This window comes from Gadus macrocephalus, chromosome 5 (assembly GCF_031168955.1).
Source record: "Gadus macrocephalus chromosome 5, ASM3116895v1".
Lineage (NCBI taxonomy): Eukaryota > Metazoa > Chordata > Actinopteri > Gadiformes > Gadidae > Gadus > Gadus macrocephalus.
In genome coordinates this window covers 18,481,932-18,493,933 of record NC_082386.1, presented here as the reverse complement: position 1 = coordinate 18,493,933, position 12,002 = coordinate 18,481,932, and the positions used below count along the sequence as shown (strand labels likewise).

The 12,002-nt window shown below is 48.3% G+C and overlaps 1 protein-coding gene across 1 annotated transcript; it reads left to right on the top strand.

Moving 5' to 3' along the window:
- Nucleotides 1-391: 391 nt before the first annotated feature.
- LOC132457426 (cytochrome c oxidase assembly protein COX16 homolog, mitochondrial) lies at nt 392-5,414 on the top strand. Its single transcript, XM_060051726.1, is given in 5 exon segments — nt 392-592; nt 1,091-1,168; nt 3,797-3,865; nt 5,302-5,356; nt 5,359-5,414. Coding segments are annotated over 5 exon segments (318 nt in total). The 5' UTR covers nt 392-532.
- Nucleotides 5,415-12,002: the final 6,588 nt, after the last annotated feature.

The following is a 12,002-nucleotide window of genomic DNA, read 5'->3' as shown; positions in this document are numbered from 1 at the left end:
GACGATCATTAACATATAATATATTATAGCTGAATTAATAGATGTGCGGTCCATGTGGCCTATTTGGAAGTCCTAAACATAACCCTTGCATTTAGAATAGTACAATCATCCTAATGTATATATTGAGATTATTTAATTGTAGCTGATAGACAAATATGAGGTCATTGTGCTGCTCTACATAGTTTGTTTTAATGGTTTGAGGATCATATTAAGAGCTAATGCTCACCAAATCTAGGAATAACGTTTGAGACAACTGAGCTTGGGAGGGAATAATATGTAATAATAGTTATATATATAATCAAATAGGTAATTGCTGTGTTTTTGTTGACTGCACAAAAATAATAAACTGCCCACAAACGAAGCGGAACCAAACTCGCGGAAAGTCAGGGTCGCTTTACTGCGGACTCAATTACGACGACGCTCCATCCGGTTGGCTTCGCTGCTTCCCCCTTGAGTAATGGGCATGTAGATAATCAGTTATAGTCCTTATTAAACTTATTCTACCACATGGTTATCGTCCTCAGAAGACATCATGTTTAGTTGGAAGGCGCTGCAGAAGAACAAGACAGTGCGATATGGCGTCCCAATGATGGTAAGTATTCTGTTCTGCAGAAAGGTGAACTCCTGTCACTCAGTGAGCTCCTCTACTGTCTTGAGTTCTTTAACTTTATATTCTTATATATAACTTTATGTTCCTTTATTTATGATTTAAACTTTATTTAACACTTAAACGTGGTGCATGGGGATGTCAGGTTGGATTCTGTTGACTACAAACGAGCTGTTATCACATGGGTCGACCAAAGGCATAAGATCTATCAATTCACTATGAAGTGATGTTTGCAAACCCCCCCCCCCCCCCCCCCCCCCCCCCCCCCCCCCCACACACACACACACACACACACACACACACACACACACACACACACACACACACACACACACACACACACACACACACACACACACACACACACACACACACACACACACACACGTTTTATTATAGCTGAAGCCTGTGATAAAATAGAGCATATGTTTAATATTTATATGTTGTATATTTTATCCATATTTATGTCCACACTTCTCCCAGCTGCTGATCGTCGGAGGCTCCTTCGGGCTGCGGGAGTTCACTCAGATCCGCTACGACGTGCAGAAGATCAAGAGAAAGGTCGGTCTCCTCATTCTAATTCCTTATTCTGCCCTATTTAACTACATGTAATAGTTTACATTGAGGTCACGCATCTGTGACCAACAATCTCGATAACTTAACGTACAAGAACGAGTGGTTTAGAATAAGCAGAGCTTAGTATCAAAGCAGAGGTCCTGTCGAGACGACACGATAAATAAAAACATAGTACCCTTGGCACCGCCGGGTTTGACATCTTCAAGCGGGGAAACTCTGCCCCCTAGCGCCTGCAATCGGACCAGCACATTCAAGGCGTGACTAAAGTGGCCACGATAGTTCTGGAAGCCTGGGTGATGGCGATGCATTATTGAAGGCCAGTGTTTAACCAGGAGGGGCCAGTGTTTAACCAGAGGGGCACAAAAAATAATATTTAAAGATTATAATTATAAACATTATTTTACTTTAAAATCATCAAACATTTAATTTGTAGAAGAGTTTATAAATTCATCAGTCTGTATTTTTCTGTCAAACTATCTTAAATTGATGGATCTTATGCCCTAAATCACCAAAATCATCTAAACATTTGTTTGGTACAAGCGTTCAAGAGTAGGGCCATTAAAAAGTAAAAAATACAGTACAGGGTACATATACAGTGTGTCAATGTGAAAAATAACTCCAGGGTACAACAATGTGCCATTTCCTATTTATTTTTTATCCGTTTCAGTGTGGAGAAACTGTGTTCTTCCCTTTTCGAAATAAAAAGCGGACAAACGTTCTTCCCCATTTTATGATAGCTGACAATAGAAGAAGAAAAAACGTAGGGCTATGCATTACATTTCGCTGCATAACCATCCCTCCCTACTTAACACGGGCAGATAGCCTACGACTCTTTACTCAAATGTATTTGTTATCCCAATTCAACAGCCAAAAAAGAAGAAAATGCGTGGTTAACATCACAACATTGTGTAGCCTAGACCTACCAAGGATACTGACATTTGGATGCTCGCTTTTGCTTCAGTGAGTTTGCTTAGATATTATTAAGTTTCTGAATATATCGAGACTAGACATTTTACAAACTTAATTTCATCATCAGTGTGAGGAACTATAGTAACACGGTTATGTGTAAGAACAACAAGTCACTGACAAAAATTAATTGTTTGGCTTACCTTCGACTCTTACCTTTGAGAATTCGTGGCTCCTTTCTCCCAGAGTAGTCGCTGAGCTCTCGTTCAGCGAGGAGCAGCATTTCTGTGTTTGGGTGCGCCCCTCTAACTGACCCGTGTAGAACGTTGCGTCGCATTAGTTCCGTAAAATCATAATTGCTTTATTTGGTCAGCACAGGGGGGCCACAGGGGGGGCCAGGGACATGTCTACAGGGGCAAGGGCCCCCCGTAGGCCCCCCATGTAGAACCGCCGTTGCGGACGTTAGAAAGACCATTTCCCTCCCACTGCTATGAACACTGTTGTAAATACATGTCGTTTAATGACGCTTTTAAAAATGTTAAATTGCATAACATTTAAAAAGACTCAATATGCGTGAATACTGGGGGCAGAATGGTCGGTGGCGGGTTTGATTCCCAGCCACAAAGTCTGGATTCAAACGGTAATGTCCTCAGTCCACCGGCAGGCAGCCCACTAGCTCCGACCTGCTCCTTAACCACATGTTTCTAACAGTATTCCTCGTTAGACACTTTAGATAAATATGTCTGATTAACGCCTTGTTAGGAAATTCTATTTCTCCAACAGTCTCAGGATTGGCTGACCTCTGTGTGGGTCAGCCAATCGCGACGCAGGACGCTCATAACTCACTGGGGGGTCAAAGGAGCCGGCCTTCAATAGGAGCTGTTACCCGGCAGCTAGCCGCGCTGCCGCGGGGTGGAGACGTAGCTCTTAGCGTAGCGAGGTTAGCTTGACAAACGACGACAAGAGTCATCTGGGTCGACACCAGATGGCCCGCGCGTTGGAGAAAAGAGAAACACACACACACACACACACACACACACACACACACACACACACAGGACTCACAGGACTCACAGGACTCACAGGACTCACAGTGAGTTGTTTTCCAGCCATGCGTCATGGAGCAGCAGGTAGTGCCCAGTGGAGCGTGTGCTCAAGGATGCCTCCAGGTAGAGGACTTTGGGGTTGGACCCCAGAACCTTTGGACCACGCCCACTGATACCATCCGCACGTCTGGGAGCTGTGGCTCTGCACCCCGCAGGCTTCCGTAGCCTCCAGCCATATATGGGCATGTAGAAATACGGTCGTATTTAAAGTGCGCAGAGATCAACAGTGCTGCGGGCCTCTTCAGTCCCCCCCCTCGGAGACACGCCCGTGAATTATACCCGTCATAACGAGTTGTCGATTCAGAACAGGGGCGTCCGCTCCCGTTTTAGGGCGCCATAATTCCATCGGACGTTCCTCTCGCTCGCATCTTCTTCCAACGTGGACGATGATGACATTGTGTGTGTGAAACAGAAATATGTTGTTATCTTCATAGCATTCATGTCACCATTTCTTATATACATTCACAGAAATAAATTATTGCTCAAGTTTTAAAACAAGGGAATGTGAATTAGAAGAGAATATCAGAATATGTAAATCCAAGTGTTAGACTCCGCCTCCTCTAACCAGCCTCTCTTCTCCCCCCCCCCCCCCCCCCCCCAGATGGACCCCTCCCTCGAGGCCCACGTGAACACGAAGCGGCAGGCAGGGTTGCTGCAAGAGGAGTACCAGGTGAGGGGATAGACAGTCCACCCATCGTGTGTGTGTGTGTGTGTGTGTGTGTGTGTGTGTGTGTGTGTGTGTGTGTGTGTGTGTGTGTGTGTGTGTGTGTGTGTGTGTGTGTGTGTGTGTGTGTGTGTGTGTGTGTGTGTGTGTGTGTGAACCCTGGGACAGGAAGTGGTTATGATGAGGGTGACGGGGGTGTACTTTTGTGTGGCTAGTGATAGATAGTGTAGGGATTAATCCAGGGTTGGATGGTGGGTTGTATTGTATTAGTGTTGGATGTAGTGCTGTGATTGAAAGTTTTTGTGTTGTATTGAGTCCTGGGTTAGATTATGGCTGAAAGTTTGTTTGAGTCCTGGGTTAGATAGTGTGTTAGATGGTGTTCAATGGAAGGCCCTTGTCTCCAGGCAAAGGCAAGATCCTGGGTTAGATAGTATTTGTGTTTTGGTTTAGTCCTTGCTTGCATAGTATTTGTGTAGGGTTGAGTTCTGGGTTAGACGGTGTGTTAGACAGTGTCTACAGGAGCCCCCCCCCCCTGTGGATCCAGGGATGTGTGTGTATGTGTGTGTGTGGGGGGGTCCTGACGATGGCTCTATTATCGGACCAGACTGTCGTGAGAAACGAACCATCTGCTGCCGTCTCCTCAGAGGAGCACACAGCCTACGCTCACCGTCTCCCCCACCAGAGCGCTCACAGCTGGAGCCACACATCTCTGTAGAGGGGGGGGGGGGGGGGGGGGCACGTGGCTCAGGACGTAGGGCGGGTTGGCTGGTAGCCAGACGGTGGCTGGTTCGATCCCCGGCTCCTCCTAGCTAGAGCGTCGAGGTGTCCCTGAGCGAGGCACCTCACCCTGACCTCTCCTGACGAGCCGGCTGACGCCACCGTCGATGTGTGAAGGTGTGAATGTCAGGCGATGTCGTAAAGCGCATCGAGTGGCCACTGGCGAGAAAAGTGATGTATGAATGCAGTTCGTTAACCAGTTATAGAAGGGCTAGTGATCAGGCTCGGGGTTTCATTCATTTAGACGTATCTATGTATCTCCATCGGTTGTTATTCCGTTTATGTCATGTTGATGCTTCCATTTTAGTTTAGTGTTGGGCGGTCAGGATGTTTGAAAGGTTCCGGGGTTCCAACCCCAAAGTCCGTCCGTGACTACGATAACCCCTAACCCCTAACCCCTGTCGCTCCTTCACACCGTGTGTCCCAAAGAAGAGTTCAGACTCTAAATTGAGTGCTGGCAAAGCTGTCGTCACAAGTCTCCTCATGGGAACTAGGTTCTTGACTGTGATTGTGAACGCTGCAGTTGTATCAATAAAGTTATTCCTGTGTGTGTGTGTGTGTGTGTGTGTGTGTGTGTGTGTGTGTGTGTGTGTGTGTGTGTGTGTGTGTGTGTGTGTGTGTGTGTGTGTGTGTGTGTGTGTGTGTGTGTGTGTGTGTGTGTGCAGAAGCTGCAGGAGGTGAAGCTGGACGAGTGGAGGAACATCCGGGGCCCGCGGCCCTGGAAGACTCCAAGGATTACCAGGAGCAGCAGCGCTCCCGCCAGAGCCCCGAGGCCTGAGGGGGGTGGGGGGGGGGGGCAGGGGACCCTGGACCTGGACCTGGACCCCAAAGCTCGGTCTCGAACCAGTGCGGACCCTTTGTCATCATCCAGTCCGGCTCTTCCAATCCGACCAATCCAAAAAACTCTGAGGGGGAGGGGGGGGGGTCCAGCAGATCCCAGTGGACTCTGAGGGGGGGTCCAGCCAATCCCAGTGGACTCTGAGGGGGGGTCCATCCAATCCCAGTAGACTCTGAGGCGGGGGTCCAACCCATCCCAGTGGACTCTGAGGGGGGGGTCCATCCAATCCCAGTGGACTCTGAGGGGGGGTCCATCCAATCCCAGTGGACTCTGAGGGGGGATCCATCCAATCCCAGTGGACTCTGAGGGGGGGTCCATCCAATCCCAGTGGACTCTGAGGGGGGGGGGGGGTCCAATCCACCCACGCCCAGTGAACTCAGTGAGACCGGCGCTTCGTTCAGAATAAGATCTTCCCTTTGTTTTGTTTGGACGTTAAAACTTGAGGATGTGTCACAAGTTGAGGATGTGTGCGATGATGCTGCGCTCGGTGTTGGCATCTCAACATGCCAATGCTAAGGCATGCTTGTGTGCGTCGTAGGGTAATTACATTCTTTGCAAGCGCATTGACATGCTATGCTAGCGTGCTAATGCGCAAGTGCGCTTTGACGTACTTACACGCAGAAAGTGTTCGGGCTATATTGACGGGTTCAGCACAGCAAAAAGGTTAATTCGATTAATCAGATGCACAAGGTTTAACTGTGAGCTTATCAATCCTACCAATCAGTCAGCATCGGGGCGATCAATAGCTGAACCAGTCTGGGTCATGTCCGTGTTCCTCTATATGACATTACCTGTTGTAACACCTGTTTCAGGTGTAACAAAAGGTAACGTTTACACTTGCTACTCCCATCAATGCTCAATTTTAGCACCATTGTTTTTAATTTATTGATTACGATTATTATACGATTATTCTGAATGAGAGGTGAATTTCTAGTTGTGAATCACAATTCTTCTTACTGTGGAACTGTGGTCTTTCTTGGTTTGCTGTGTGTGTGTGTGTATATTGTGAAGAATACAGAAATAACCATCACCAATTCGCAGCTGTGTGTGTGTGTGTGAATATGCTCTTACATCGCTTAAACATAATCAGATTCAGAATCCATAGCTCCGTGTTAACTAACGCTACATTGACCGTATTGATGGAGTAAATAATACCGTAGTAGGCCTAAATGTAATTCCGTGGCTGGCCACTAGGGGCTGCCCCATGCCGACGACCTGAACGTCTCCGTGCTCCACGCGACCTGTCGGCGTGACGCACGCGTTCGCCACGAAATTTAGACCCCGCCTGCAACGGAGGAAGACAGTCTCCTCTGGTGCTCTCTGAAGGTTAGAAGTTTAGTGACAGACATGACGAGAGGATCTCGATCCAAATCAGATCTCTGCCCTGTGGGGAACCGAGGCAGAGAAACCTCATCAAACAGACGCAGCCTGTCACACGGTTACCATTGATTAGGATTATTATTAGAATATGTTAATATTATTACAAGGTTTACTGCCTGTTGGGTTTTTATATTGATGTGTCAATCAAAATGCATCAGCTTTACTGTGTGTGTGTGTGTGTGTGTGTGTGTGTGTGTGTGTGTGTGTGTGTGTGTGTGTGTGTGTGTGTGTGTGTGTGTGTGTGTGTGTGTGTGTGTGTGTGTGTGTGTGTGTGTGTGTGTGTCCAGTTTTAGCCTGGCTCAACCAAAGGCATAAGATCTCTGAATTCACTGTGAAGTGAGGTACACGTCAAACACACACACACACACACACACACACACACACACACACACACACACACACACCCATCACACGCACCCCTACCCCGTCACTACACAAGTGCAGGTACATTTTTCATTCGTGAAAAGCATGAAAACGGCATGAAATTTTAATCATGCCCGGCTAAGAAGAGCAGCGGTCCAATTCAATATTTACAAAGCAGTTCTATAAGTGGAACAACTAATCAGGGAGCGGTAAACTCACACGTAACGAACCAATCAGCTCGCTGGGATCTGAGCGGAACACATCCAGGAGTCAGCTCAGGTCGACCTCCGACGACCCCGGAACTCGTTAGGCTGCCACAGCCGCGGTGAACACGCCTCTCTCTCACCACCTCCTCCTCGTTATCTTCCTCTCATCCCTCTTCATCCTCTTCCTCCTCGTCAGCTCCCTCTCATCCCTCTTCATCCTCTTCCTCCTTGTCCTCTTCCTCTCCTACCTCTTCCTCATCCTCGTCATCTTCCTCTCATCCCACTTCCTCCTCTTCCTCATCATCTTCCTCTCATCCCTCTTCATCCTCTTCCTCATCATCTTCCCGGCATCCCTCTTCATCCTCTTCCTCCTTGTCCTCTTCCTCTCCTACCTCTTCCTCTCATCCCTCCTCATCCTCTTCCTCCTTGTCCTCTTCCTCTCATCCCTCTTCCTCCTCGTAATCTCCCTCTGATCCCTCTTCCTCCTTGTCACCTTCCTCTCATCCTGTCGTCCTCGTCAGTGTGGTTACCACGGTGATGGGGCCACAAGCAGCTGGGCGAGGGACAGGCCTGGTGCCTCGTCCATGCTGTTGTGTTCCACAGTCACTGACTGCACTGGTTTATTTAATGTTTTGGTCGTTTTTTCCACTGCCTGTGAGTTCTCTGGAAAACCCGTCCTGGATCAGGGAGCCACTGGATGCCTGAACACAGGATCCATGGTCCCCCTCTCTCGCTTTTTGTCGTCTGCGTCTTCCTCTCCTTTTCTCTCTCTCCCTCTCTCCTCGTGTGTGTGTGTGTGTGTGTGTGTGTGTGTGTGTGTGTGTGTGTGTGTGTGTGTGTGTGTGTGTGGATATTCAGTGTCAGCCAATGCTACATAACAGCAGAGTTTGTGAATGTGTTGGACATTGGAGTGTGTATGTGTGTTTGAGGGTACGTGTCAATGTATGTTCAAGAACTAGACAGAGAGTGAGAGTGTGTGGGTGTGTATGCTGGACGTATAGTGTGAGTGTGTGTGTGTGTTCTAGAGAGAGAATATGTATGTGTGTGTGTGTGTGTGTATCTAGGCTGGACGTAGTGTGTTTGTGTATTAGTGTATGTGTGTGTATACGTGTGTGTTCTAGAGAGAGAATGTGTACGTGTGTGGTCTCGTATGTGTGTGTGTGTGTGTGTGTTGTCTACTGTATGTGTGTGTGTGTTCTAGAGAGAGAATGTGTATGTGTGTGTGTGTGTGGGTTCTAGAGAGAGAGTGTGTGTGGTCGAGTGTAGGTGTATGAATGTGTGTGTGTTGTCTACTGTGTGTGTGTGTGTGTGTGTGTTCTAGAGAGAATGTGTGTGTGTGTGTGTGTGTGTTCTAGAGAGAATGTGTGTGTGTGTGTTGTCTACTGTGTGTGTGTGTGTGTTCTAGAGAGAATGTGTGTGTGTGTGTGTGTTCTAGAGAGAATGTGTGTGTGTGTGTGTTGTCTACTGTGTGTGTGTGTGTGTGTGTGTGTGTGTGTGTGTGTGTGTGTGTGTGTGTGTGTGTGTGTGTGTGTGTAACATGAGGCCCTCCCCCGCTGGTGTTATTTAAAGAGTGGCAGCGTGGCGTCAGCAGGTCAGCGCTGGCCGCTCCCAGCCGCCCAGAGACCTACCTCAGCATCCCCTCCTAGAAGGAGGACACCCGGGGACGAGAGGGGGCCCAGGGGGGAGAGAGGGAGGCGGGGTCTCCTGAGGGAGGGATACCCGTTTCCATTACGTGTTTCGGGCGTTGCTTCTATCTAATTCTGTGCATTAAAACTCCTTGTCGTTGTTGTTCTGCATTTCAGTTGAAGATCTCTCTCTGTCTCTCTCTCTGTCTCTGTCTCTCTCTCTGTCTCTGTCTCTGTCTCTGTCTCTGTCGCTGTCTCTGTCTCTCTCTCTCTCTGTCTCTCTCTGTCTCTCTCTCTCTCTCTCTGTCTCTGTCTCTGTCTCTGTCTCTGTCTCTGTCTCTCTGTCTCTCTGTCTCTCTGTCTCTGTCTCTGTCTCTGTCTCTGTCTCTGTCTCTGTCTCTGTCTCTGTCTCTGTCTCTGTCTCTCTCTCTCTCTCTCTGTCTCTGTCTCTGTCTCTGTCTCTGTCTCTCTCTCTCTCTCTCTCTCCATCACTGTGACCGTATGACCAAGCTGCATTAAAGTTCCCCCTCCTGGACACTTGAACCCCCAGTGTGTCTGTCAGCAGCCTCTGTTTGTGAGGGTGGGTGAGTCTGGTGATAGTGCAAGTGTGTATGCATGTCTGTGTGTGTGATAGGTTCACTGTGTATGTGCGTGATGGCGGGGGAGTTTGTGTGTGTATGTAGTAGTTGCAGCCATTTACATTAATTTATTTTATTTATTTTAATTAATTTTATTTTAAATGGCGTGAGAACCTGGGAACTCTCGTGCATGTGGGAACTCTTGTGCACGTGGGAACTCTCGTGCACGGTGGAATTCTTGTGCACGTGGATGTGCCTCAGAAGCAGGCAGGGAGGGCAGAGAAGATACGAGCTGCAAAATGCAGACTCGGCAAACACACACACACACACACACACACACACACACACACACACAACTCCCCCGCACAGACACACATACACATCTCCTCCCCTCGATCACACACACACAAACACACACCTCTCCTCCACTCGTTCAAACACACCCACACACTCACTAATGGCATGCAACATTTAAATTAAACACTTTAAATGCAACATAACACACACTCATGGAATGCATCACACACACTAATGGAACACAACAGACACACTCAGACGCACACACGCATACAGAATGCAAATCATGGAATACATCCAGGTACCCCACACTAACACACACTCACACACCCTCCTTCCCATTGCTTACACGCTGGCTGGAAACCGGGGTGTGGACTTTGGCAGGTAGCAGATTAGATTCAAGGGAAGTTTCTTTACTTGGGTTCTGAATTCATTATAAACCCCATCCAATTCCCAGCCACATGCCTGGGTACAGCGAGCTCCTATAGCAAACACTCACCATAGTGGAGCTGTAGCAGCTAGCTCCGATATCCAGCGCATATAGCTAGTTTATATAGCTAACACTTCATATCGGAGCTAGTTTATATAGTTAACACTTCATATCGGAGCTAGTTTATATAGTTAACACTCCATGGTGGAGCTAGTATACATAGCTCACTTTTCCTATAGTGGAGCTAGTATATAGAGCTCACTCTTTCTATGGAGGCGCTAGTTTATATACTGTAGCTCACTCTTGGTCGTGTGGAGCCGTTGCAGCGAGGATAGAGATGTTGATTAGAAACTATCATCGATTCATCATCGCTGGATGCTTGGGTGACTTTGATGAAGAGAGAGAGAGAGTATTGAATTCCATTGTATAGACGCACGGCGTCGCCTGCAGGTAGCCATGGGAGGGTTCCACACCGACCACCATGCAACGTTGTACGTTAACAACCTGTTGGCATGGAGACAGTGAAGCTGGGGCGGGGCGAGGGCATTAAGGGCCGGCGGCCATTTTGTCAACACCAACACACTCAATGGCCTCACATGGTCGTGCGTTGGAGAGGTGTGTGTGTGTGCAGGTTCAGTTCCCCCATGTTAAGACTGTGTGCACAGTCGACTACCCAGTCGTACGGTTCTGTGTTTGAACTCTGAAGTCCTCAGCGTGACCTGTATACAGGACCCCGTGACCTGTATACGCCCCCCCCCCCCCCGCTAGAATGGCGCGGTAAAAGAAACCGCACGGATACCACACGGATTCCGTACGGTTTCTGTACGGATTCCGTGCGGTTTAGCACATTTACCGCGCCATTCTAGGGCCAGTATGTGGCCTTCTTGGCTTTCCATACGCGTCGGACATCGCTGTAAGCTGTCTCAGGGACTTCTTCTTCATAGGGTTGGAGTCTTCTCACTCGGTCCCTGGAACACATGTTGGGTGTCCACGTGGAAATGAGGGCTTGGCTTAGCTCGTAGAGCGGGTTAGGAGGTAGAGCGGGTTGACGGGTAACCGGGAGGTTGCTAGTTCGATCCCCGCTTCCTCCTAGCCGAGTGTTGAGGTGACTTACAACCGAGCAAGACACGGTTGCAAGTCGCTTTGGACGAAGCGTCTTCTAAATCCCCTAAAATGTCATATGAGAACCCGGTTGTGCATGACATGCCCTTAAAGAAGGGCTCATGTTGTCTCAGACCTCCACCAAGGCCCTCGTGAAGATCATTTTCACCCCACGTAGCTTCCTGCAGCCATCCGACACACTTCATATCCACAGCAGTTTGATCCCCTGATATTATCAATGGCTAACCGGCCAGCTACTGCTCAAACAGAGCCTGTAGCAGTCGCTAGGGCTACTGCTTTAGCTACTGCTACCGTAGACACTTTAGCAGTATACAGCTACTGCTACAGTAGACACTTTAGCAGTAGCTAGGACTTTAGCTTCTGCTACAGTAGACACTTTAGCAGTAGCTAGGGCTTTAGCTTATTCTACAGTAGACAGGTTAGCAGTAGCTAGGGCTTTAGCTTTAGCCACTGCTACAGTATAAATGTTAACAGTAGCTAGGGCTACGCCTGTAGCTTCTGCTACAGTATAAACGTTAGCAGTAGCT